The 27981-nt window shown below is 38.4% G+C and overlaps 2 protein-coding genes across 5 annotated transcripts in view; one reads left to right on the top strand and one right to left on the bottom strand.

Annotated features, from left to right (window-relative positions):
* Naa35 (N-alpha-acetyltransferase 35, NatC auxiliary subunit) overlaps positions 1 to 3273 on the top strand; it is a 118839-nt gene extending 115566 nt beyond the window's left edge. For all 3 annotated transcript variants that reach the window (XM_027920586.3, XM_071600502.1, XM_027920587.3), the window contains exons 22-23: positions 1809 to 1889; positions 2941 to 3273. In XM_027920586.3, coding sequence (XP_027776387.1) covers positions 1809 to 1889; positions 2941 to 3000 — 141 coding nt within the window. In that variant the 3' untranslated portion in view covers positions 3001 to 3273. The remainder of the gene's footprint in view (positions 1 to 1808; positions 1890 to 2940) is intronic.
* A 5000-nt stretch (positions 3274 to 8273) lies between these two features.
* The window catches only part of Golm1 (golgi membrane protein 1), a 68927-nt gene continuing 49219 nt past the window's right edge, over positions 8274 to 27981 (bottom strand). The window contains exons 7-10 of one of the 2 annotated variants that reach the window (XM_027920577.3): positions 16659 to 16818; positions 15807 to 16052; positions 13136 to 13246; positions 8274 to 9872 (exon numbers count right to left, since the gene is read on the bottom strand). In XM_027920577.3, coding sequence (XP_027776378.1) covers positions 9796 to 9872; positions 13136 to 13246; positions 15807 to 16052; positions 16659 to 16818 — 594 coding nt within the window. In that variant the 3' untranslated portion in view covers positions 8274 to 9795. Of the gene's footprint in view, positions 9873 to 13123; positions 13247 to 15806; positions 16053 to 16658; positions 16819 to 27981 lie in introns of both variants that reach the window. The other variant, XM_071600501.1, reaches the window with a different exon arrangement.

Here is a 27981-nt window from a genome sequence, read left to right as displayed (position 1 = left end):
TCACTGAGCTACATCTATATTCTCAGCCTTTTTATCTTTTATATTGAGACAGTCTCTCACTAACTTGCTGGGGCTGGCCTCAAACTAATGATCCTCCTGTCTTAGCCTCCCAAATTTCTGGGATCATAGGTATGTACCACCACTGCACTTGGCTGAGAGAAACTTTGAAAAAAATCAAATTCCATCTAATAAAGGAAAATAAGTGGTAATATAAAAATTTCCGAGACATGCCTGTAATAGATGGCATATTGCATTTAGTAGGAATTTCATTCACTTAATAAAGATTTATTGACCACTTGTTGTCCTCACCAGAAAATACAGAGAGAAATTCTAGCCCTCATGGGTAGGTGGGGTCAGGTGCTGCAATCTACATGCAGAAAGACACAGGGCAATTAATGCCCAGGATATTTTAACAGCAGTTGAGGAGTTGTATTCCTGGAGTGGGGGTGGGGAACATAGGCATGAGCTACTTACTGGAGGGTTTTGAGTAGAGGAGCAATCAGATCTGACTTGTGATATAGACTGTTGCAGGGCAAAAGGTAGAATCTGGGGACCCAGTCAAGGAGCAGACCATAGGATTAGTGCTGGAAAAAGGTGGTGATAACAGTAGAGGTTATCAAAAATGATTGCCTTCTCCTTATATTTTAAGAACAAGTTTTCTGGATTGCCTGGTGGGTTAGATGTAAGATGTGAGAGAAAAAGAAATCAAGGATAACTTCAAGGATTTTGACCTGAGCAACTGGATTCATTGATTAATGGGGGCAAGACTGGCAGTAGGCCTGGCAGGGGCGGAGTTTGGGACATGTTAAATTTGAGCTACCCATTAGACTTGGAACTGTCAGCTAAGCAGGTGTGGATATCTGATGAGTTGAGGGGGAGGTGATGCTGAACTTGTAATAATGTATATTTCTATTGAGAAGTCTGGGAAAAAGCAGCAATGGGAACTTTGTGGATTATTCTCTTGAGAGAAATCCAGAATTTTGTTTCACTATTGTGTTCAAATTCTTGTGTCCAAGTGAAGCATTTAAACAAGTGTTGATCAGAAATAACAGTGAAGGGGCTGGGTTGTGGCTCAGCAGTAGAGTGTTTGCCCAGCACGTGTGAGGCTCTGGGTTCCGTCCTCAGCACCACATCAAATAAATAAATAAAATAAAGATATTGTGGCCAACTACAATTAATATATATATATATATATGAAAGAAAAAGAAGTAACAGTTAGTACTCAAAGGACACTCAGCTTCTTGCCAGGCATATTCTGAGCTCTTGTACACTAATGTGTCACTTAATGAAGGAAGATGTGCTGAGAATGCTTTGTTAGATGATGTTGTGTGGACATCATAGCATACTTAAGACAAAGCAGTTTGGCTCTAGGTGATGTCCTATGGGACCACCATCACATATGTCGTTGCAAAACAACATTCTGGTGGCAAAACAAAACATCATTATGAAGCACATGACAGTATATGTTAACTCACTTAATCCTCACAACAAATCTTTGTGAAACAGGTAAAGTTATCTCCGTTTTTACAGATGAAGAAACTGAGGAACAGAGAGATTAGAAAACTTGCCAGAAGGCTCGGAGCTTTTTAGTGCCACAACTGGGATTTGAAAACATACACCCTTACTCTACAGTTCATGCTCCCTCGAGGGCTGCGGATGCAGCAGCCTTTCCACGGTTTCAGGGTTGTCTGAAATGGAATTCTAAAAATGCCTTTATTTAAAAAAATTTCAACACTTTCTTTGTGCCAAATTCTTATTCATGTCTGTAACAAGCTTTTGACTATGAATTTTGTTTTGTTCTTGTTTAGGTCAGTAGAATTTTAAAGGTTGCAAAACCTAATTTTGTGGTTATGAAGTTGTTGGCAGGAGGACACAAAAAGGAGTCAAAGGTAAGTACATTGTAGAGAAAATTATTGTGAAATTTCAAAAAATATTACAAAAAAAATCTTAGACAAAATGAACAAAAGTCATCCTAAAAGATTTGTATCAGCAAAATATAAATTAACTAAAGCTTGCCTTTTTTTAAAAAAAATTTTTTGGTACTAGGGATTGAACCCAGGGACACTTAACCATTTAGCCACATCCCCAGCACCCCTCCCCCACTTTCTTGAGGCATAGGATGTTACTAAGTTGCTGAGGGTGGCCTTGAACTTGGTGGTGATCTCCTGCCTCAGTCTCCTGAGTTGCTGAGATTATAGGCATGCACCCCCATACCTGGGTTGACATGTTTTGTGACTAAAAATTTTGAGTCTGCTTTCTTTCCCCCATTCATGTAAATTACTGAATAACTTGGGATAAAAAAGAAAACGGGTAAAAACAAAGATATAGGAAAAGTACCAAGTACTTAAAAGTCATCCACTTTTAGGAAGGTGAATGTTTCAATAACTGAAAAACTTTATTCTAAAACCTCAGAAGATGTAAGTCTAGGCTTCCCTTGGTAATGCAGTTATATCATCAGTGTCACTTCAGCCTGTTAGCATTAGTTCTGCATAAGAGGCCAAGGCCATAGCACTTTTGGTGGCATTTGTGTTTCACTTCATTTATTCTCATCGTTTTTTTATTATCTTTCTTTTCTCTAGCTCTGCTTTACTAATGACTCTCATTTTATTAGTTAGTACCATCAACAACCCTGAAAGTAAAAATAATTTTATTCCCTGGTCTAATTGAGTTTCTTTTGGTAATTTAAATCCATTTTCCTTTTAACCATTTTTGGAAGATAGAAAACAGCTGGTCAGTATGTTTTGTGATGACCTTCATTAACCCAGAAACAAATAATTTATTCCTCCAGGTTAATTCCTGACTTATCACTAAAACCAATTTTTTATCTCTTTTGTGCTGCCTCATTTTTAAAAATACAAGAAACTAAAAGTAGTGTTTGTTCTGTTTACTGCTTAAATACTAGTAAAAGCAGCAATTGACTTTCTGTGTTTTCTTTCACAGGTTCCTCCTGAATTTGATTTCTCTGTTCACAAATATTTTCCTGTTGTGAAACTTGTTTGAGAGACTGAAAAGGTGATAGAATCTACTTTCAGATTCTACTCTCAGAGGATATATCCATCAGTTTTACCACATAACGTAAAGTGAAATGGATTTCTTGGATAACAGCCCATTATAAGGAATACTTTTTAGTTTGACAGCCTTACATGATGTAAATGAAAACTGCTGTTTTAAAGTGGTTTATTATGTTCCATGGATGAAACTGGTCTTATTGAATGCATTGATGAACGTTATATGGTTTTATTACAGATTTAATCATAAATCATTTTTTATGAATGATTGAGTGAAAATAGTGTTTGTAAAGGATAATAAATTTCTTGACAAAAAAACAGTGCATCATTGGAGATGAAAACCAATACCATTTTGTTGATATATGTTGATAACTGAAGGTGTTTGCTCTTTACAGTTTTTGCAGTTGAAAAACAAATTATCCAAAAGTAGTGTTTTTTAAATCTCTAAGATACAAAAGGAGGCTAAATAACATGGAAATTGTGAGTTTGTGTGTCGTGACATAGATATAAAAATACAAATATTTAAAAGAAATCCTATTAACTTACATGGGACACTTAAAAGAGTACACATTGCTTGCTGGTGACATTTAAATGGTAGCAAGGTAGAAATATATAGATTGTTATATTTTAGGTCTAGATTTAAATGTGGCATGTTCCTTTTCATTTACTTTATATTCAGTTTAATCCATGAAACATATTCAAGTGGGGTTCTGTTCAATATACTTCGGCTTTGAGAAGTTGACTTCAGTCCACCTGTTCCAACAAGTGCTGGGTGCTAGAGGCCCTACCCTTCCTTTACTGCCCATTTCTCTTCCTGTCTCTGCTCTGGTGTTTACCATGGCAGTTGTCCAGGTCTTTGGGGCCTTCCTTTTTAGGGGGAAATACTATTAATAGAATGAATTACACTGTGGTTTAAATTAGTTTTTGTAGTTTAGCCTACACCTAGCAACAGTTCATTTGTTTTATGGTAGAGGTTCTGAGCTTTAAATATCTTTTTTTTTTAAATATTCTTTTTAGTTATAGATAGACACAATATTTTTATTCATTTATTTTTTATGTGGTACTGAGAATCAAACCCAGGGCCTCACACGTGTGAGGTAAGCACTCTACCACTAAGCTACAAACCCAGCCCATTAAATATCTTAATTTCAATATGACACTTTTGTGTGTGTGTGCATTTGCTAAGTAAGGATCAAACCCAGAACCTAGCCTCATGCATGCTATAGGCAAGTGTTTACTGGTGTGCTGTATCCCCAATCCCTTGACACTTTCCTTAAAATCATAATATTAAAGCTTTCTCCTGGAAATACTTTTAAGCAGCTATCCTCACTGAACTTGCCTACCAGAAAGGAGGTAGTTTTCGGGTAAAGATGTTCCTGATTCCTCAGCTAATGAAGTAGTCTTGTCTCTTTCTCAGAGTGGTAACACAGGCCTTAACCAAAAATAACAGGGAGCCTGAAATTTCAGAACCCAGAAGTCTTAGAAAAAAATGACCTGTACAATAAGAAACTTTTAACTATGGAGACAGAGTATATTTTTGCTCAATCCATTTACTTTGTTGAGAAGAAAAACACTGTTTGGATTGGTAATTTCTAAAATTTTAAAGAAGGAAAAGAAATGTTAGGAAATATGCATTAGAACAGCAAAGAATCAAAGGAAAAAGTATAAAAGAAAGGGCACTGACAACGAAGAAGCGAGAGCCTGAGGCAAGTTATAAAGCTGAAAAATTATTCTTCCTTGCCAGTGATCAAGATATGAAATATTTTTAAAAATACATAGAAGAGGGCTGGAGTTGTGGCTCAGTGGTAGAGTGCCCGCCTAGTACGCGCGAGGCCCTGGGTTCGATCCTCAGCACCACATAAAAATAAATAAAAAATACTTGTGTCCAAGTATAACTAAAAAAAAAACCCTCTTAATATAACAGGAGATTGCTTTCTTTAAAGAGGATCCTATGGTATTTTTTAACCACTCTGAGTGGGTCAGCAGGCACAGAGGAAAATTACCAAGGTTCTGTTAATTAAAAAACATTTTTTGAATCTTTCCAAATACAAAGAGTATTCCTATTATTAGCTCATTATCAACCAAAAAGCTAAGGATTAGTGTATGTCATTAATAGAATCTTGTGCTTTCCTTTTAAGTAGCTTTAAATATGTTTTCTTAGAGGTTTGTAATCAGAAAAAGTTCTTTTTAAAATCTTTTTACTAAAAAATCTATTCCAAGGTTCTAAAAAATCAACTAAAAAACCAAATGATACTGTCTCCCCTCAGCAGAGCTTATAATCTTATGGAGAATGCAGAAAAGCAGACAGGTGTTTAAAATGCAGTGAGGAAATGCATTGTACTAGTTGCTATATTTTGGGTCTCGATTTCCCCCAATGACCTATGATTACCAAGTCTTGGTCACCAATCTGTGGCACTGTTAGAAGGTGGTAAAACATTTTAAGAGGTAGGAAGTTAGGTTTTTAGGAGCCATGCCCTCAGAAGGGTTATTAGAAGCCAGGGGTCTCCTCCAGTTGCTTCTCTCTCCTTCCTGGTTGCCATGAGGTGAATAGCTCTACCACACACCCTCCTGCCACAGTGGACTCTGCAACCATAGGCCCAAGCAACGAGGCCACACAATGAAGTTCTGAAACTGTACGCCAAAATTACCCCTTCCTTTTAAAAAGTTAAAAAAGTTGTCAGGTATTTTGTCACAGTAACAGAATGATAAATATTGGTTTAGGACCACCTCACATGGAACCATCTTTTCTGAGCCCTGAAGGCTCAAGACACTTTAGCTGATAAAATGAGCCTATACACGGAACCAGGATATGCACAGGCCTGGAGATAAGAGGATGGAAACTGGGCTAAAAATGGAGTATGAAAGGGAACTGGAGAGAGAAGGTTGACAGGAAAGGAGAAGGAATTCCTCAAGAACCTTGGTGGCTTTTATGCAGGGAAGTGAGGGGACCAAATCAGATCTGCTTGCCTCAGAGTGATTCAAGGAGTAAGAGTGGAAGTTGGTTACATAAGAAAAAAATTGTTTTAACTGAGTGGTTAAGCGGGTGGAGCAGAGTGGATGGAATCTGAATATTTTAAGTATGGCTAATAGGAAGTGGTAAATGAATGGCTGAGTTTGTGTGGAAATCAGGGGTGATTCAGAATTTTTTGGCTTTGGCAACTAGATAGAGGAGGTGCCCTTTGCTTATGTAGATAGGAGACCAGTTTGGGCATAAGGATTTTCTAGAGATTGTGATGTCTTTGGGATATCCTGATTAAGTTGGCAAGTAGTTTTGCCTGAATCGGAAAAATGTAATCTGAGGTGATTGATGAATGGAAGACCACATGGCCCTAGACATGTAAATTAATGCTTTGGGGGTTGTAGTTGTTGGATTACAGGAAAAAGCTCACGTTAAACACACCATACCACTGTTAGGTAAATTGCTGTGTCTGTTTTATTGTTTTGCTTTCACATGGCTTGATTTTCTGACAAATAATATATTCCCTTAAGTATTAGTCAAAGAGCACCCTATTTAAAAGATTTGGAAGAAGCACTTGCTTCTTCTTTTCCCCTCTGGCTGTGCTTCTGGGTGCTGGAAAAAGATGGCAACAGGAAGATAAGCATTATGCAGGGCCACACATAGCTAAAACCAGTAGCAGAAGGATGAAACTGGACCCACAGATCTGACAAGTGAAAGTGACTGGTGACACTAGGGAGAACTCTTGCTTGAAGGGGGACAGAGGCTGGAAAATAGGTTGAAGCACAGAGTCGGGTGAAGAAATGGAAGACTTGACTCAGCTGGGCTTGAGGAATATCTATACTTTTCCCTACTGTATTCTAGGAAGATTTGGTGTGACTGGAAAACATCACAAACTGCAAGCCCTACAACTCAGTTAAAATCCACTATTCTCTGTCTCAAGACTTAATCTTTGCTTAGGAATGCCCTATTTGGCCCTTTTGCCACTCCCACTTCATTTCTGCCCTGCGCCTTTGGCTTCCTCTAGACTCCCAAGCCTCTTCTGGCCAGTACTACAGATCCTTTAAGTTTACGCTGAAATAAGATAGCCCAGGAAGGCTCCTCCCTCGTGATTAGGCCTTGCCCCTTACCACTGTCTTTATTTTCCTAACTGTAGCATAAACTTGAGATAAAAAAAAAAAAAAAAAAAATCTTCCTAAGACTTCATACAGTGTGAGATCTAGTCATTGATACTTGCGCTCTCACTTATGTGCTTGTGAGGTTTCTTAAAAGATGTAAAAAGACATCCTGATGGCAATAATCCATCAAAGTGAACTGACTAAAGAAGGCAAGAAAGTCACTAGGACCTTGGGACTTAGGAAAGATGTGAGAACACAGGATGTCTGGGATGCAGAATTGGGAGGTCTGGCAAGTTAAAGTGTGATGGAAAGTGGTTCCTTGGCTGATCTTTGCAATATTGGTTTAAACACAAATTGGTTTATCACATGCCTCCAAATCTAAGGAGAGCAGGGAATCAGAATTGTTTCTGCAGTGAGGGACTATAAAAACTTGGGATGACTGAACATTTTCATTATCCTTGTTATCCTACACCTTACAAGTGTTTAAAATATTCGCTTCTGAAGAGTTGAGATGACCTGACATGTTTGCCTTCACACTAGGGTTTTTACTGTAGTCCTTGAATACTGCCTTCCACACAAATGAGTGTCAGCTTTTGGAGGACCATGTGATGATATTATGCAGCAGCTCCCTGAATAAGGTGCAGTACCTGCAACATCTGCTTAAAACTCAAAAACATTAGTCAACCTTCAAGGACAGCATGGTGCTTTATGTCACCTGTTGACTTATAGAATAAACTCTCATAACCAGAGCAAGGAGATTGTTACATCAAGATTGTTCTTTACAGGAAAATATAAGTGTAGACCATTGGGTAAACTCTCAAAACTACTCTTAAACTAATACTCTCAAAAAAAAAAAAAAACCAAAACTGCTGTATTGAGTGAGTCATAAGACTTAGGTGAATATGTGTTTTCTGTGAAAAGGTAGATCAGGGAGGTTCCAGTACTGTTATTTTACTACATTGTTGAGAGAAATTGGGGGTGGGGGGCTTACATCAGAACTCTTCCTTTGGCATCTCTTAAGGTTATGTGGGAAAGCAGCTTGGTCATAAAACAGTGACTAATTCCATTAAAGCTTTAACTTAAGGCAAACCCACTATCCTTAACCAAAAGGTGAAAGCCGAATCTTTAGGAATCTAGCAGGGGGTGAAAGGAAAACAGCTAAAAACAGTGAAAGTTATGATGAACACAGTCTTAAACGTTGAACGGATTACTTTATTTCTCAGCAATTCTATGCACATTAAACAGATGAATAGATTTTTTTTTTCTAAGTGAGAAAGCAAGAGCAAATTCACGTCAGCCCTAAGACCATGACACAAAGGGAAGTTGGAAAAGGACTGAGATAAAGTCTTCTAAGGTTCCCTTCACATTGTTCTTCAGTTTGCCCTTTCTGGATGGACAAATCTTAAATGACTGCATAAAGGATGTTACATATGAGGAACGTTCAAGTTGGGGACAGTCACAGAACACACAGAGACCCTGCCTTTGGTGACTGCAGGGCAATATGGACCAGCTCTCCAGGTAGAAGTCCCACAACTTTTGGGTCCAATTTTCCTCTCTGAAAATCAGGGTGTTAATCAAATGACCCCTGAGGCCCAAGCATCTCAAATCCTGTGAATTATTCTACTTCACCCTTTAGAAAGAGTCACTGCAAGTGAGTCATTAGCATGACTTTGCCAGTGATTGGCAAGTGGTAAGAGCCTGCTTACCAATAGTATTGACTGACTCACACATAATGCATTATCATTGAATTATGATTAAAATCATTTCATTAACCTTTGATTTTTCAAATCATTTTGTGAGCTAAATGTGTAAACTATGACAAAAACAACTACTGCATTTCTCTCACCTTTCTAAACATTTCCAATTTATAACACTGTCTATGTCCTTCAACATCAACCAAGTTTCTTCTTTGACTTGGGTAATAAAGAAGCTGCACATCTGTCCTCAGTGCAGTACCTGTATGTCCATGCTCTGCTGTGGGCATGCAAATACCAGCTCTGTTAAGTCTAATTAGTCATCATTTGACAATACATACTTACTGGAAAAGGTTTCACTTTGCCCACACATACGAAGCAAAGAAAGTAGAGAGCAAAAATGTTCAAATTATAAATCACTTGGTAGCCTCCTGTATATTAGAGAAGACAGTTTTATATGAATAGTCTTTTCAAAATTACCACACAAAACATCGTTGTATTTAGGCTTGTTTAAAACTGTTTTCGTTAATAGAGCTCTTCGCCATTGATTGTCTGAATCAACTAGCTAGTCCTTCAGTGTGTGCCAGTGAAAACAGAAATAGGGGCTGATTGGCACTGGCACTTGGCACAGTGAGGAGGGAACCCAGGAATTTCTCTGTGTGCAACCCATCTCTCTTTCATCTGAGAAGGACTCTCCTGCAGAGTTGGATTCCAGAATAAAGAGGTGCTAGTGTCATCACACTGTAAGAACTTGTTTTCTACTTTTGGTGTTGATCTTCTAATGAAGTAACTATTAGCCAGAAAAGTTTGACAGATTTTGACATTCTAGCGCAGACACTTTAAAAGTACCCCCCCCAAAAAAACTGTCTTAATCCCATTTTCCTACAGAAAGTAAAACTGTACAATAATCATCTTTAGATGTACAATTAGTACATTTCACAGTTTTGAGTACTCAGTCACTTGTGAATATTTTGTAGTGATCTCTTCAGTCCTGATGTGATGTATGTGATTCCAGTTTTTCAGAGTGTATGATTCTGCTTTTCATGCTGATCAAGTAAATTTATGGTGTCTCTCTTCTGGTCTTCAGCATTAAAAACTGAAAAGGAAAAAAGTTGGATAATATTCTAATATTAAATATGTTGAGAAATCAGTCTGGGCACATCCCATTTCACTAAGTTCCTATAAACTGTCATAAAGAGGACTGTATCTCCCATACCAACGTTGTACTTTGGCATTTCATTTCAAATCAAGAAGACAATAAACAGATGTATATGGCCAACAGTGTACTATGAAACAAAAGCTACAACATCCAAAAACCTGGCAGTGGTTTAATACACTGAAATAAGTCCATGGCCCTCCTGTGCTGTATGACTTCTTTACGTGCACTTTACCAGCCCACACTGCCTCCCAAGAGCCTTGGGAGTCTTGCAGCTTCAGGCCACTTGTTACTCAAAGTGCTGTATACAGAACTGAGTGTGCCTTCCATCAACAGGTCTTACTCAAAGGACATAAAAGTCACAAAGTCTTATAAACTATGTTCCATATTAAAATGTTAATTTAAGGGCTGGGGGTGTGGCTCAGGGGTAGAACCCTCTCCTTGCACGTGCAAGGCCTTGGGTTCGAGCCTCAGCACCACATAAAAATAAATAAATAAAGTAATTGTGTACAACTACAAAAAAAAATTTTAAAGTTAATTTAATGAATTAAATGACTGCCATATTAAATTAATACTGTCTTATAAAGTTGGAACCAATGGCTTTTTCATCTACTTTCTCGGGACAAGCAAGGTCTTAAATTCAATGACATAATCTTAAAATGATGCCGAAGCTGATGTTGAGGACTTTTCTTCACTAAAACTATCTTAAAAGACTGAAAGAAAACTTCTTTATTGTTTTAGTCAGCTTTTTTTTTTTTGCTGCTGTGACTAAAAGATCTGACTAGAACAATTTTAAAAGAGGAAACGTTTCTTTGAGGGCTCATGGTTTCAGAAGTCTTAGTCCATAGAAGGCAGGCGCCATTCCTCAGGGCTCAAGGTGAGGCAGAACATCATGGCAGAAGAGTGTGGCAAGGGAAGCAGCTCATTTAATGATCAGAAAGCAGAGAAAGGTCTCCACTTGCTAGATACAAATATATACCCCAAAGCCACACCCCAATTCCCACCTCCTCCAGCCACACCCTACCACTTCAATTACCACTCAGTTATTTCCTACCAGGGGATTAATTCACTGATTTCTGTACGTTCTTGCATTGTCTCACATGTAAGCTTTTTCAGGGACACCTTACATCTAAACCATAACATTTACCTTGCCTACCTCTTCACAAGGTCCAACCCTTAGTAGGACACCTGGATGTAAGGAATGAAAGAATACCTGACTTCAGTGCAAAGCCAAACATTTAGTAGCACATTAGGCTCAATTACAAGGGTGTGACAAGCCCATGAAACAGGCTCTTCACAAATCAAAGGACATCAGTGGAGTCAATGAAGTACAAAGAGTAGAAAGATGGAGATAGCTAAGTAGTCCATGAAAATAATTTAAAAATCAAGTTAGGAGTTCATCTCTAGAAACTCTAAAACAACTCTGCCACTTGAACAATTGGCATCACTGCTAAGTATGAAAGGCATTTTCCAAAAATATTACTATGGGGTTAGACAATCCCAAATGGAGGGACTTTCTACCAAACACCTGGGACGCTATACTTCAAAAAAGATGAACAGAGTTAATAAGAAATAAATACAGAAACAGTTCCAGGTTAAAGGATACAAAAGAGAAATGACAAATGAACGGTTTAGTTTAAAAAGGTTTGGGGTTTAAGTGTGAGTTTATAGTGTACTTAATTCAACTTAACTACAAAAAAGGATATTAGTTAGACAGCCACATAATTTAAGGAAAGTCTACATAGTAGATAACAGCACTGCATCAAAATTTCTTTATTTGGACAATTGTATTGCAGTTAATGAAGGCTATATAGAAATAAACTTAAAATCTAAGTTCTCTGAAAAGTTAAAAATGTTAAAAATATGAAACATTACAAATAATGCACTGTTCATTTGGTGGTATAAGACAGCCTCTGTAAGGTCAAGTCAAGTGCAGTAACAACTCCTGGAGGTAATGAACAATGAAGCTGGCTGTGACCATAAAGATTACTGCTTCAAGTCTGAAGATACTGGACTTCCCTCCGTTTCCAAAGGAGTAGGGGTACAAAAACGTGGATTCCACTGAAGGTGGAACCTCCACATAAAACTGAAACCCCAAAGTTCAAAGCCCTAATTTAAAGGTAATGGTAAATAAACCTGTGAAGAAAATGGGACATCAAGAAAGATTACTGTCCAAATGAGACCACTTCCAACAAGATAATCACAGGCATACAGTCTGAATTCATAATACCCTACACCATCAAAGAAACTAGAGGGTTTATCTTAAAAGGTTATGAATTTTAGTGCCCTTATTTCAACTGGCAAACTATCTTCTCAAGGAGTGTAGCTGTCTTCAGACTTCCCTTGGATAAAGTTCCAAGGAATCTAGTGGCTCACAGTGAAAAAAGCCTAAAACATAAGGAAACTAAGTGCCATGGGTGAGAATCTGCCATAGAACTCATGAATTAAAGAGCAGATAAGGAAAATCTGGAAGAAAAACTTGGAAACATCTGAAAAGATTTTTCTTTTTTGAAGGAAAAATTTGTAAAGTGCAAGAATGTTTTTGAGGAAATAATCTATATGCAGCCCAGAGAGGCAGAAATAGAAAATATGAGGGAAAAAAATAGAGGCAAAGGAATCAAAAACAAGAAGCACACTCCTATAATCCCAGTGGCTTGGGAGGCTGAGGCAGAAGGACTGCAAGTTAGAGGCCAACCTCAGTAACTCAGCAAGACCCTAAGTAACTTAGACCCTGTCTCAGAAAATAAAAAGGTTTGGGGATGTGGCTTCTGGTTAAGTGCCCCTGTGTTCAACCCCTGGTACAAAACAAAACTAAAGAAGCATTATTCAAGGAGACATTAGCTGAGCTTTCCTGGAAATTAGGCTTAGCAGGTATTACAGCTATCATACTTAAAACAGTATAAAGCAGGGTAAGCCAAAAGAGAAATGAATGGCAGAGAAATGAGAGGTATAGACTGATCAGGGGTGACCAGACATTTCATTTGTTGGGAAATTCCCTAAATGTCACTGAAAATAATTCCTCCAACAGATATCTTGGACTTCTTTGTTAGCCCTTGCCCTGCTCCACTGTCCCTGTGTTAAAGGCTTCTAAGAATATAGTCTCCTTGAAATGACTCACTACTTACAGTGTTATTGACATTAGTTGGACAAAGTGAAGGACCAGAAAGGAGAAATGAAAGAAGTTTCCTCACCATCATTATTACCATTCAAGTTTTTGTCGTTCCCTGCAAGGGCTGCCTGCTTGTCTGTTTCGGATTCTGCCTCATTTTCATCCATGTTGTAGTCATCATCTGCTAGTCTTTGCTGGTTTCTCCCTATAAAATCAACACATAAAACACAATCTACATTATTTCTCTTGTGGTGCCACAGAAACACCAGCACCTGGATACTGGGGATTACCCAGTCATCCTTAACAATCAGATCCTTGTTACCTCTCAAGAAAGAGTGTTTGCTTCTAGTACAAATGCCATGCAAGAGTGTCCTTATGAATGTCCCACTAAGCTTTGATTCTATATAAAATAAGGTCCTGGCAGCTGGAGACACAGCTCAGTGGTAGGTACAACAGTCTGCCTAACATGAGAAAGGCATGGGTTTGATCCCAGCACTGCAAAGTAGGGGATGGCGGAGAAGCCAGGAGCAATGGCATTAGCCTGTAGTCCCAGCAACTCAAAAGGCTGAGACAGAAAGACTGCTTGAGACTGGTCTCAGTAACAGAGCGTTTGCCTCGCACATGCAAGACCCTGGGTTTGATCCTCAGCATCACATAAAAAATAAATAAATAAATAAAATAAAGTCATTAAAAAAAAAAAGAAAAAGAAAAAAAGGGCGGAGGGGGGTTGTATCTAGCTAAGTAAACCAAAAATTTTTAAAGGAACAATCATCTCTCTCTAGGTTAAAGGAAAGTACCACTGTTGTTTTAACATTTCTTAGAATGGCTCACTGCTCCAAGACAGGGAATGGAGTCAGTACAGTGAATCAAAGGATAAAACTGTCCATACAGAATTGGATCATTCAATACCATGTTCATCCCTAGACAGAAGAGTGGCCAGAAAAGAAGACCAAGGCAAAATACATTCAAGAGACCCATTCAAAGGGTTTAACTTTAAACCATTTATTTTTTTTAATATTTATTTTTTAGTTATAGGTGGACACAATATCTTTTTATTTTATTTTTATATGGTACTGAGGATTGAACCCAGTGCTTCATGCATGCTAGGCAAGCGCTCTACCTCTGAGCCACAACCCCAGCCCCTCTAACCGTGTATTTTTTTATATAGATAAGCAAACCATTTTTTTTTTAAATATGCCTGGAAAATCTGCTTTCGTTGTTTCTCTGTACTCACTGCCTGATGGAAGCAAAGCACATACTACAGTATACTGTAGGTTTTTTCTTCAGAAGAAATCATCACAACTGCATCTGGAAATAGGTGCAGTTAAAAAGCCACATAGGCCTTTAACTCTTAAAACTCTGTGCTCAGGGACTGGGGTTGTGGCTCAGTGGTAGAGCGCTCGCCTAGCACATGTGAGGCCCTGGGTTTGATCCTCGCACTACATAAAAATAAATAAAATACAGTTATTGTGTCCAACTACAACTAAAAAATAAATATTTTTTTAAAAAACTTTGTGCTCAATGATCTGACACTTGAGAGTCATGGGATAATCCAACAGTATGTGTTTTCCCTATCACCCTCCCAACATGAGCATCTTATGGCTGGGCAGGTATGTAAAGCAGGGACCTAAGCAGTGATGCCTTTAGCGAGAGGGTGACAAAATACAATTCTTTAGGCCAGGCACAGTGGCACATACCAGTAATCCCAGTGGCTCAGGAAGCTGAGGCAGGAGGATAGTGAGCCTCAGCAAAAGCGTCTCAGTGAGACCCTGTCTCTAAATAAAATACAAAATAGGTTTGGGGATATGGCTCAGTAGTTGAGAGTATCCCTAAGTTCAATCCCTGGTGCCTCAAAATAAATAAATAAATTCTTTAATTGGAACTTGGGAGGACACGTTCTTCCAAAAGAGAAACAGAGGTGAAAATGAGATTTAATTAGTAATCAGGGTGACTTCTACAAATGAACACATTCCCAACTTCTGTTATTTGGTTTATACCAGAAAATAGGTTTCATGTCTTCATCAGTGTTCCTGGCTAAGGTGGAATGGAAATTTTCCACAACTTCAAGGCACTGAAATAATAATTCAGTTGATCTCATTCCAACTCTTTTTTTCTTTCTTTTTTTTTTTTAGCAGTACTAGGGATTGAACTCAGGGGTTCTACCACTGGAGCTACATATCCTCAACCTTTTTTATTTTGAGAGAGGGTCCTGCTAAATTGTTGGGGCTGTCCTCAAACTTGGCCTCAGCCTCTCTAATCTTTGAGATTATAGGTATGCACCACCATACCCGGCCCCACTCTTTATTTCTTAGGAAACAAAAAAGGTAGGATTCGCGTGGCTCTTTTTCAGTACTCAACTAACTCTAACTGCACTAACTCTCGCAGTCCTTACTTCTTGAGTCATTCACCAGTACTGTCTGTACAGCACACCACATGAAGTAGAGATACAGAGAGAGGCCTGTGGGTGGTCCTCCTGCCTGCAGCTGAATTTACTCTGTTAAGCACCCACCTCCAGGTCAAATACCTGCAAAGTCCCCTGGACTTCCTGTTAACATTGTGTCTGAAACTTGAAGTGCTGTAGTGTACACTGCTACTCTTCTTGCCTCCCACTTTATAATGAATAATAAACAAAGGAGGAACTACCAAATCTTGAATTGCATTTGGAAAAATTCAACAGGATGCATCCAGTGTTGAGACTGAGTGAGATCAAGAGGGCTGAGCCTAGCAGTACGAAAAGCTCACAGGTGACCCATGGAGCCTCTCACCTTCCTTGGCAGCGTCCTGTTCCTCCTGCCCATCTCGAATAACGAGTTGGTCACGCTCAGGGTCTTCACCCTCCTGATTTTCTGGCGCCTGTGGAGTTTGGCTGAGTTCTGCTCCCACAAAGCCTCTTCCACCCACAGGTTTGTCTTCCACAGCCTGTTCGTGGCTTGGCTCCTGGGGCGGCAGCAGCAGCAGGCTGTCTCTCTGAGGCTCCTCCTCACTGACAACCTGAATCTCGTTGGTTTCCTCTGTGCACAGAATACAGTTAGTTCACCAGCACTTAATTTTAAAAAAATAAACAAACCCCCACAAATCTGGGGCCATTCAATTCCCAGAGTGTTTCTGAGAAATGGGGACAGGGTGAGCTCTATACTGGGGGGGCTGCTGGGGAGCTTATTTTTATGACTTCCCCGACAGACCTCTCTGTGCCACAGTTCATCTTCAGTATGAGGAAGAGACGTTGTTTAGCAAAGTAATCTGGACTAAATTATCTCAACAACCTACAAGTCCTGGAGGAGGCGCTGCTGTGTTATGATCATGTCTGTTAGAGACTCCTGGGAGCCAGAGCTTTTCATCTTACAGTCCTTTAATCCTACAGTCCCACTGGTGTCCTCAATAAAAGGACCTTTACTTATACAGCTGCCAAAGAACAAGGCACTAAAAGGATAAGACGTCAGCAAGACAGAGAAGCCCTGTGGCCCCAATTCCAAGTGCTCAGAGAGAAACCTGCACCTGTCAGCCCCATTACTGAGCTCAGTGGCTGGCTCCAGCCACACACTCTGCCCCTCAGAGTATCCATATGCAGTAGGAGAACAGGAGCTGCCATGCTGGTTAAGCTGCCAGGCTCTGCTTACCTTGCTTACCTCGTCTCTTCAAATCCAAAACCACCTCTAAACTGGGGGCTGGTGTCTGGGACTTGCCTTTGCCTGGCACGTTTCCCTTCCCTTGTGGCCCCTGTGCCTGGGGCAGGCCTGCTTCCTGCAGTCCGGGCTCAGATTCACTGAGAGCCTGGGGCTGAAATGGAGCACAGGACAGCCAGGGTAGGATCTGGGATCAGAAACCTTATGAGGATCTCATGAAAGCAATGCACAACACACCCTTCCCACAAACGAGGACACAGGAAACCCTGAGAAATACCACAGTCTACCATGATCCTGCTGTCACGAGGCATAAATCAGAAGATAGGTTAAGTTCAGGTCCTCCGAAAGGCACTTGATTTTCTGCCTAATTTTCCACACTGAACAGGAAAAAAGACATGAACAGTACAACAGACCAACTAGACCAAACATATATGTCAACCCAAGAGAAAAATTTACCTTCTTCTCAAGTACACATGGAACACTCCCCAAGAGGGCCATAAAGCAAGCCTCAAGGGTCTAAGTGACTGCACTCATACAGAGCAGGTAGAAAGAAGGTTTTGCCATCATACAGAATGAAGCCATAAATCAGTAACAGAAAGAAATTTGAGAAATTCACAAATGTGCAGGTATTAAGACATTCCCAGTAACCTACAGGATCACACAAATCGTAAGCCAAATTAGAAATATACTTTGAGAAAATGAAAACAAACACACAGCATGGGAGCCAGCTGAACGCAGCACAGGGAGGGACATTGACACTTCCAGACACCCATATTAAGACAGACTTCTGGTTTCTAGTTGGTTGTGTAAGGAGCGAGGTCATCACTTGGTCCTTACAAGTAAAAAGCTGAACAGACTGAAAAGCCATCAAGTCCCCTCAAATCTTGTCACAAAAGAGGTGAGGGCACAAAGCAAAGCCCTGCCCCTAAGACTTCAGAATGGAGAGCCGAACACAGAGTCACGGCTGACCAGGGAAGAGACATGGAAACCCGTGCCGAGGCAGGGAACCGGAACTGTAATTATGAACTGCGGGAGGCTCAGTGTGACGGGCTTGAGGGTTAGCCACTCTGGGGGGTCCAAGTCACAACCTCCAGGAGCTCAATCAATTCCCAAAATGAACACCAGAGAAGGCTTCTGGTAGTGGAAGGTAGAAAGGAACCATTCAAAAATAGGCCAGAGCACTCTATGATCCTTCACAAGGTCTACCCTAAGTTACTGTGCTATTATCAGAGGCTGACTATTGCCCATGTCAGTCATCCTGTCCCACTTGGGGGTGCTGGGTTCTGGGAAGCATATGTGAAGTTCCCAGCACAGAGGCAGAGGCTCACTGAGTGAGACCTCACAGGACTACAGAAATGCCTCCCCTCCATCACACCTCACCAACACATTACTAAGGGCCTATTTACAGCAGTCCCTTTTACCCAATATATCATGTCCAGCGCCAAGAAAAACCTGGAAGGCATTCTACAAGGAAATAAACTCAATCTGGAGGGAGCAAGTGTGAGAAGCAAACATGGCAGAGATGGTAGCATTACCAGATCAGGAATCTAAAACAAATACAAGTAATATGCTGATCCTTTGGTGGATACAGCAGACAACAGGCAAGGAGAAAGGCAGTGTGGCAGAGAGATGGAAAACACAAGAAATGCTAGAACTCAAAAAATGAAGAAGAGCTGGGGAAGTAGCTCAGTGGGAGAGTGCTTGCCCAGCAGGTGCCAGGCCCCAGGTTCCACCCCTGCAGCACCACAAAATAACAATAAAAATGCTAACAAAATTGGAAGAATGTCTTAATGGGCTCATTAATACAGACACAGTCAAGGAAAAAACCTGAGTTTGAGAGGATTTTTAAAATTTATTTATTTTAATTAGGTATGTATGACAGCAGAATGCATTTTGATTCACTGCACACAACTGTAGCACAAACTTTCATTTCTCTGATTGTACCTGATATAGCATCGCACCACATGTGCAAGTCACACATGTACCTAAGGTAATGATGTCCACCTCATGAAACATGAGATGATGAACATGAACATGAACATGAAAGGGTGCTGGATTCTGTCAAATGCTTTCTCTGCATCTTGATAATTATGATTCTTATCTTTAAGTGTATTGATGTGATGAGTTATATTTATTGATTTCTGTATGTAGAACCAAATTTGCATCCCTGGAATAAACTCCAGGGTTTATTTTTTATATGTTTTTGTATGTGATTTGCCAGAATTTTATTAAGAATTTTTCCATCAATGTTTATCAGGGATATTGCTCCACAATTTTCTTTCCTTGATGTGTCTCTGGCTGGTTTTGGTATCGGGATGATCCTAGGGTTCCCTCCTTTTCTATTTCATGGAATAATTTGAGGAGTACTGGTATTAATTCTCCTTTTTAGTCTTGTAGATCTCAGCTGTGAATCTGTCTGGTCCCAGGCTTTTCTTGGTAGGTAGGATTTTGACTGTGTCTTCTTATTTCCTTTTGAAATTGATCCGTTTAAATTGTGTGTGTCCTCTTGACTCAGTTTGGGTTGATCATATGCCTCTAGAAGTTTGTTGGTATCTTTGAGGTTTTCTATTTTACTGGAGTATAAATTTTCAAAATAGTTTCTAATTATCTTCTGTATTTCAATATAGTATCTGTCATATTTCCCTTTTCATCATGAATTTTGATAATTTAAATTTTTTCTCTCCTCCTTTTCATTAGGGTGGCTAAGGGTTTGTCAATTTTACTTGTTTTTTTCAAAGAACCAATTTTTGTTCTGTCAATTTTTTGAATTCTTTCATTTCAATTTCATTGATGTGTGCCCTGATTTTAATTATTTCCTGTCTTCTACTACTTTTGGTGTTGGTTTGTTCTTCTTTTTCTAGGGCTTTGAGATGTAATATCAGCTCATTTATTTGTTGACTTTTTCCTTCTTTCAACGAATGAGTTTAATGCAATGAACTTTCCTCTTAGCACTACCTTTATAGTGTTCCACAGATTTTGATAAGTTGTGTGAGAGTTCTCATTTACCTCTAAGAACTTTTTTTTTAAAGAGAGAGAGAGAGAGAGAGAGAGAATTTTAATATTTATTTTTTAGTTTTCGGTGGACACAACATCTTTGTTTGTATGTGGTGCTGAGGATCGAACCCGGGCCGCACGCATGCCAGGCGAGCGCGCTACCGCTTGAGCCACATCCCCAGCCCTAAGAACTTTTTTTTTTAATCTCCTCTCAGACGTATTCTGTTATCCATGCCTCATTCAAAAGTGTATTGTTCAGTCCCCAGGTGTTTGAGTAGCTTCCGTTTTTTATTTTATTGTTGATTTCTAATTTCATTCCATTATGGTCGGGGAGTATTTCTATTTTTTTGTATTTGCTAAGACTTGCTTTGTGGCATAACATATGGTCTATTTTGGAGAAGGATCCATTTGCTGCTGAGAAGAAAGTGTATTTGCTAGTTGATGGATGGAATATTCTATATATGTCAGTTAAGTCCAACATATTGATTGTATTATTGAATTCTAGTTTGTTTAGTTTTTGTTTTTGTTTGGAAGATCTATCCAGTGGTAAGAGAGGTGTGTTAAAGTCACCCAGTATTATTGTGTTGTGGTCTATTTGGTTCTTGTAGTTGAGAAGAGTTTGTTTGATATACATTGATGCCCCATTATTTGGGGATAGATATTTATGATTATTATGTCTTGTTGATGTATGAATCCCTTAAGCAGTACAAATGTCCTTCTTTATCCCTTTTTACTAGCTTTAGTAAAGTGGATATATCTGATATGAGGATGGAAGCCCCTGCTTATTTACGTGATCCATGTGAGTGGTATGTTTTTTCTCGTCCTTTTATCTTCAGTCTGTGGATGTCTTTTCCTGTGAGATGAGTCTCTTGAAGGCAATTATTGTTGGCTCTTTTTCTTTTAATCCAATCTGTCAGTCTGTGTCTTAGTTGATGAGTTTAGGCCATTCACCTTCAGGGTTATTAATGAAATATGATTTGTATTCCCAGACATTTTGGTTTTTAACTTGACTTGGCTTCTCCTTTGATTGGCTTTCCCTATAGTGAAGCTCCTCCCTTTGCTGATTTTCATTGTTGTTTTTCATTTCCTCCTCCTGGAATGTTTTGCTTCAGAACGCTCTAGTGTAGGCTTTCTCACTGTAAATTCTTTTTTACATGAGAAGTTTTTATTTCATCATCAAATCTGAAGCTTAATTTTGCTGGATACAAGATTCTTGGTTGGCATCCATTTTCTTTCAGAGCTTGGTATTATTTTGTTCCAAGATCTCCTGGCTTAGAGGGTCTGGGTTGAAAAATCTGCTGAGATCTGAACTGGTCCCTCTATATGTTATCTGATTCTTCTTTCTTGTGGCCTTTAAAATTCTATCCTCATTCTGTATGCTAGGCATTTTCATTATAATGTGCCTTGGTGTAGATCTGTTGTAATTTTGTACATTTGGTGTCCTGTAAGCCTCTTGTATTTGATTTTCCAATTCATTCTTAATGTTGGGAAATTTTCTGACATAATTTCATTGAAGAGATTGTGCATTCCTTTGGTTTGAATCTCTGTGCCTTCCTCTATCACAATAATTCTTACAGTTGGTGTTTTGATGCTATCCCATAATTCTTGGATGTTCTGCTTATGATTTCTTACCATCTTTGCTGTGGTCAACTTTATTTTCAAGACTCTATATTCTGCTTTCATTACCTGATGCTCTGTCTTCCAAGTGATCTAGTCTGTTGGTGATGCTTTCTGTAGAGTTTTTTCTTTCATTTATTGTTTCCTTCATTTCAAGGATTTCTGATTGTTGGATTTTTTTTCTTTCTTTCAGTATCTTTCTTTCTTGAAGTAATCTTTTCCTACCTGTATTTGCCCTTATCTCTTTGTTGGAGTGATTAATTTTTGCCTGTATTTGCTCACTTAGGTCTTTCTTTAATTTGTAGATCATTTTAATTATGTACATTCTGAACTCCTTTCATCAACTGTGCTGTTCATGGATTCTACTATTGTAGTATCTTAGTTTGTTTGGGACACTTTCTTTCCTTGTTTTTTCATGTTGTCTGTGTATCTTCCTTTCTTGTAGTGCAGATCTGAGATATTACAGTTTCTATCCTATAATCTTGTAGTGTCCCTGCAGATTACCTGTATCTCACCTTGGTGTTTGGCTTCTTGTCCCTGGCTTGTGTCCCATGATGGATGCCTATTGCGACTAAAGGTGGTTGTGGCAATAGTGTAGGTAACTCAAGATAGAAGTGGGGGTGTCCCATGATGGATGTAACCACTTTCAGAGATGGGGCTAAAAGGGTGGGCTGCCTATTTGGAGATGCAGCTGTCTCTAGTCCCTATCTGTTGTCCAAGGTGGAGGCTACTGCATGGGGAGGGCTATGGCGATGGCTGTAGTGTCCCAAGATGGAGGTTGGGCAGGCCTGGGCTCCAGCATGGGTCTGCCGGTTGGCAGGGTGGTCCTGGGCCAGGGACTTGGTTCCTGCATCGGTCTGCTGGTCAGCGGGGAGTTTGAGGTAATTTAACTTCCCAAACTGAAAAGAGAACAAAGACTAAAAACAACAAGCACAGTATCCAAGTACTGGACCACCATGAGAGGTTTAACATGTGTAATGGAAATATAAGAACAGGAAGAAAGAGAGAAAGGCAGAGAAGAAATATTTGAAACAATAATTTAATTCCTCAAATTAATGTCAGACAACAAATCCAGGAAGCTCAGCGAACACACACACACACACACACACACACACACAAAACTGGTAAATGACAAGAAACCCACATATAGGCATATCATTTTCTTTTTTTTTTTTTTAGAGAGAGAGAGAGAGAGAATTATTTTTTTTTTTTTTTTAGTTTTCGGCGGACACAACATCTTTGTTTGTATGTGGTGCTGAAGATCGAACCCAGGCCGCACGCATGCCAGGTGAGCGCGCTACCGCTTGAGCCACATCCCCAGCCCAGGCATATCATTTTCAAACCACAGAATATCAGAATATCCTGAAAGAAATGTAAAGGAAAAGACCTACCTTATCTTTCATGGAAAGAAGTTAAGAATTACATATGACTTCTCAGAAACAAGAGAAGCAAGGGAAAAAAAATCCTCAACCTGGAATTTTGTGTCCTGCAAAATTAGCTTCAAAAAATGGGGCGGGGGGAGAGAGAAAGAAAGGGAAACTGTTGCCAGTAGACCTGCCTTGCACAAAATGTTAAAAGTCTTTTTTTAAGACACTCAGAAGTACAGCCTGGTGCAGTAACATACGCCTGTAATCTATAACTTGGGAGGCTGGGGCAAGAGGATCATGAGTTCAAAGCCAGCCTCAGCAAAAGCAAGGCATAAAGCAACTTTATTGTCTCTAAATAAAAATTCAAAATAGGGCTGGGGATGTCGAGTGCCCCTGAGTTCAATCCCTGGTCCACTCCGCCCCTGCCACCAAAAAAAAGAAAAAGAAAAGAAAAGAAACTCAGAAGTACATAAAGGTAAGAAAAGAAAAACAAATAAGTGAACGCAAAATAAAAAATGTTTATCTTCCTTATTCTAATTGATCTAATGGAGAATAGTTTGGTCAAAGTAGTATCAATGACATATACAATTATGTATGCTTATGGATATAACATGTACATCTGTCTGCTTAGGTATGTCTATAAGCAAAATCAATGACAGCAATGATACAAGGGATGTGAAGTAGGAATAAAAATTATTTTGTTATTACAAGGCCTTCAAGCAACCTTTGGCCTAATGTTATTTGAAAGTAGGCACAGACTGTTTATAAAAGTATACTGCAAAATCTAAGGTAGCCATTTAAAAAAAAAAGTATAACTGGTATGACAAGAAAGGAGAGAAAATGGAATCATAAAATGCTCAATTTGATAACCTAGATGAAATGAAGCAATTCTCTGAAATGATAATCTGCCAAAACATAACAATCTGAATACAGCCTCTGTTAAAGAAACTGAATCAATAATTAACAACCTTATAAATCAGCACAGCACTCAGATGAGTTCACTGGTGAATTCTATCAAACATTTAAGGAAGAAATTACACCAGTTCTCTACAATCTCTTTCAAAGCACAAAACACAAGAGAATGTTTTCTGACTCATTACTTGAAGCCAGATAAGGACATTACAAAACTACAGACCAACATCTCTTATGAACACAGATGCAAAACTTGTCAACAAAATATTAGTGAATTAAATCCATGATGCATAAAAAGATTAAAATTCCATGACCAAATAGGATTTATCTCAGGTATTCAAGACTTATTCAACATCTGAAAATCAATTATGTAATCTATCACATCAAAAGGCCAACATGGTCATATCAACAGATGCAGACAAGAACGTCTTCAACTCAAGTGAGAACATCTATCAAAAAATCTGCTGATATCATAGTTAATGATGAGAAATTTGAAACTTTTTTCTACTTAATATTAGGTGCAAGGCAAGGATGCTCCTTCTCACCATTCCTTTAAGCATTGTGCTACAAGTCCCAGAAATGAAAAAAGATAGAAAAGGGAAAAAATATATACAAATTGAGAAGGAATAAATAAAGCTACCTTTGGGCTGGGGCTATAGCTCAGCTGTAGAGTGCTTGCCTGGCACGTGTGAGGCCCTGGGTTGGATTCTCAGTACCACATACAAATGAATAAATAGAGTAAAGGTATTGTGAAAAAAATAATAATAAATAAAGCTACCTTATTTGCAGATGACATGATTATCTACGTAGAAAATCTGAAAGAATCGTCCAAAAAAAGGAACCCCTCCAGGAATAATAAGTGATTATATCAAAGTTGCAGGATATAACGTGATTATGCAAAAGCCAATCACTTCCCTATATACCAACACTGAACAAGTGGAATTTGAAGTTAACAATATAATACCATTTACATTAGCATCCCAAAATGGACTATTAAGTATAAGCCTATATCAAAACTTGCACAAAATCTACATGAGGAAAGTCATAAAATTCTCATTAAATTAATCAAAAATTAAATAAATGGATAGATACTCTATCTTCAGAGACAAGAAAACTCAATATTGGGAAAATGTCAGTTTTTCTCAACTTGTTGATCAATATCCCAGCAAATTATTTGTGGATATAGTCAAACAAATTCTCAAGTTTATATGAGGCCAAAAGACCCAAAAGAGGTAACAAAGGTAACAAAACTGAAGGAGAACAAAGTAGGAAGACTGACATTACCTGACTTTAAGACTTATTATAAAGCTACAGTAATCAATATACTGTGGTGAAAGACAAATAGACCAATGGAACAGACAGCTCCAACATCAAACTGTTGTGTGTGTGTGTGTGTGTGTGTGTGTATTTTCCCAGTACTGGGGTTGAACAAAGGGGCAATCAACCACTGAGACACATTCTCAGCCCACTTTAAACAATTTTAGACAAGGTCTCACTAAGTTGTCAAGGCTGGACTTGAATTTGTGATCCTTCTACCTCAGCTGGAATTATAAGCATGTGCCACCATGCCCAGCACAAACTTAACAAAGGAGTAACTACAGTAAAATGAAGCAAAGGCAGTGTTTTTCAACAAATGATGTTGGTACAATGGGGCATCAACACGCCCCCCCCCTGCCCCCCGCAAAAAAAAAAAAAAAAAGAATCTAGAAACACACCTGTGCTCTTATTTGGGTTTTTTAGTAATTCCTTAGGATTTTCTGTATACAAGATTACATCAGGTACAAATAGAGATAGCCTTACTTTTTCCTTTCCAATCTGCATGCCTTTTGTTTCTTTTTATTGTTTAACTGTCCTGGAGAGAACCTCTAATGCAATAGAAATAGAAGTGGTGAGAGCAGACCTCCTTGTTTTGTTCTTGATCACAGGGATAAATTATTCAGTCTTTCACTATTAAGTTTGGTGCTAGGTATTGTTTTTTGTAGATTCCCATATCAAACTGAGGAAGTTTCCTTTTGTTCTTAATCATTTTTATCATGAAGAGCTATTAGATTGTCAGATTCTTTTTCTGAATCTATGGAAGTGATCCTGTGATCTTTTTTTGTTGTTGTTGCAATTAATTTTGGAAGTTAATCTAACCTTGTACTCATGGATAAGCCCATGGTATATAATTCTTTATGTAATTATTATGTTGAATTGATTTGCTAGTATTGAGAGTTCTAGTGCCTAGCTGTAGTTTTATTTTCTTTTACAATGTCTTCATCTGTTATTGGTACTAGGGTAACATTGGGCTCATAGAATGAAATGGGGAATACTTCCTCCTGTTCTGGTTTTTAGGAGGGTTTGTAAAAATTTGGAGACCTTCAAATGTTTGGTAGAATTCATTAGTAATACTAGGCACAGATTTTTTTGGGTGGAGGGGAAATTTTAAAATTACTAATTCAATCTCTACTTTGTATAGGTCTACTCAGACTTTTATGTTTCTTTTTTAAGTTACTTTTGGTGGTTTGTATCTGTGTAGGAACCTATCCATTCATCCGCGTTATCAGACCTGTCAGCATATACTTGCCCAGACTGCTCCCTTTTAATACTGTCCTGTGTAAGGTCAGTGGTGATTTCCTGTCATTTTTCATTTTAGTAATTTGATTATTTGTTTCTTTACTAATCTAGCTAAGAGTTTGTCAATTATGTTCATCTTTTTAAATAATTTTCGATTTCATTGACTTTTCCATCTTATTTTTTATTCTCTATTTCATTAACTTCTCCTTTAATCCTTACTTTTCCTTTTTCCAGTGTCTTGTTATTCAAATGATTTTCCAGTATCTCTTTTTGGTACTGATAATTGAGCCCATGATAGTCTGCCACAAAGTTATATCCCCAAATCTTTTTAAAATTTTTAATTTGGAGACAGGGTCTTGCTAAGTTGCCCAGACTGACCTCGATCAAGCCCTCATACTTAAAAGTTATTTTTGACAATGATATAATATGATTCAGTGTAAAAATTAACAGTCTTTTTTTTTCAAACAAATGGTACTGAGAACATAGAATGTTATTCACGTGGAAAACAGAAAGATGGAGCCTTACCCCCACACATATATAAAAATTAATGCAAAATGGATCACAAGTTTAAATGGAAGAGCTAAGAACTATAAAACTCTTAGAAGAAAAGAGGAGTAATCTTCATGATCCTGTGTTAGGAAAAACATTCCTCGATTGACACAGAGAAAAAAATAAAAAAGAAAAACAGATAAATGGACTCCATCAAAATTTAAAGCTTCTATGCTTCAAATACAACATCAGTAAAGTGTAAAACCCCATAGAATTGGAAAAAATATTTGCAAATTATACATTTAACATAATCTATATATAAAGATCTTATAAAATGAATTAAAAATTTTTTAATGGTCAAAGGATCTGAACATTTCTCCAAATAAGATGCACAAATCACCAATGAAGCATGTGAGAAGACACCCAACATCATTAGTCATCAAGGAAAGGCAAACAGAAACCACAAGACACTAATACACACCTATTAGGAAGGCTTTCCTAAAAAGACAGTAAGAAGAGTTGGCAAGGATGTAAAGAGATGGAATTCTAAAAAACTGTTGGTAGAAATGGGAAATGGTATGGTCACTGTGGAAAATAGTCTGGTAGTTTCTCAACAGGTAAATACAGATTACCATATGATCTAGCAATTCCACTACTAGATACTGACCAAAAGAAATTAAAATATGTACCCCCAAAACTTGTACACAAATGTTCATAACACCATTATTCACAACAGCCAAAAAAGTACAAACCCAAATTATCTATGAACTGACAATAAATAACCAAAATGTGAATGGAATATCATTCATCCATAAAAAGGAGTAAAGTACTACAATATCACACATGTAATCCTAGAAGTATTATGTTCAGTGAAAGAAGCCACACACACAAGGTCACACATTTTGAGATTCCACTGTCAAGAAACACACTGATAGGGAAATCTATAGAGACAAAAAGTAGAACAGTGTTAGTCTGTTATTGGTTTATCAAAGATAAACTAATGAGGGTTTCTTTTGCTACAAAATCTTCTGAAATTGATTGTACTGATGGTTACGTAACTTTGTGACACCAAAAATCATTGAGTTATAAAGCTTATGAGTGAAGCACATGATGTATAAATTATATCTCACTAAAGCTGCTTTATTTTTTAAAAGCAAAGATCTCCAGAATGCTTGAGCAGCAAATTCCTGGGCTGTGTGTGGTACAGGAGGGAGGTGACAGTGCCAGAGGTGAGACACCTAGGCTCTTGATGGGTCTACCACCAACCAGCTGGACCCTGGCCTAAGTTCTTAACATCTCCACAGGCACCGAAGTGTCCTCACAACTGGTGAGCAAAAGCAACCATCTCCCAGGGTGGCTGTGAGCTTCAAGCGTGGGAACTG

Source organism: Marmota flaviventris, chromosome 13, assembly GCF_047511675.1.
Source record: "Marmota flaviventris isolate mMarFla1 chromosome 13, mMarFla1.hap1, whole genome shotgun sequence".
Classification (NCBI taxonomy): Eukaryota; Metazoa; Chordata; class Mammalia; order Rodentia; family Sciuridae; genus Marmota; species Marmota flaviventris.
Note: the sequence above shows the minus strand (reverse complement) of the source record. Positions and strands in the feature narration are given on the sequence as shown.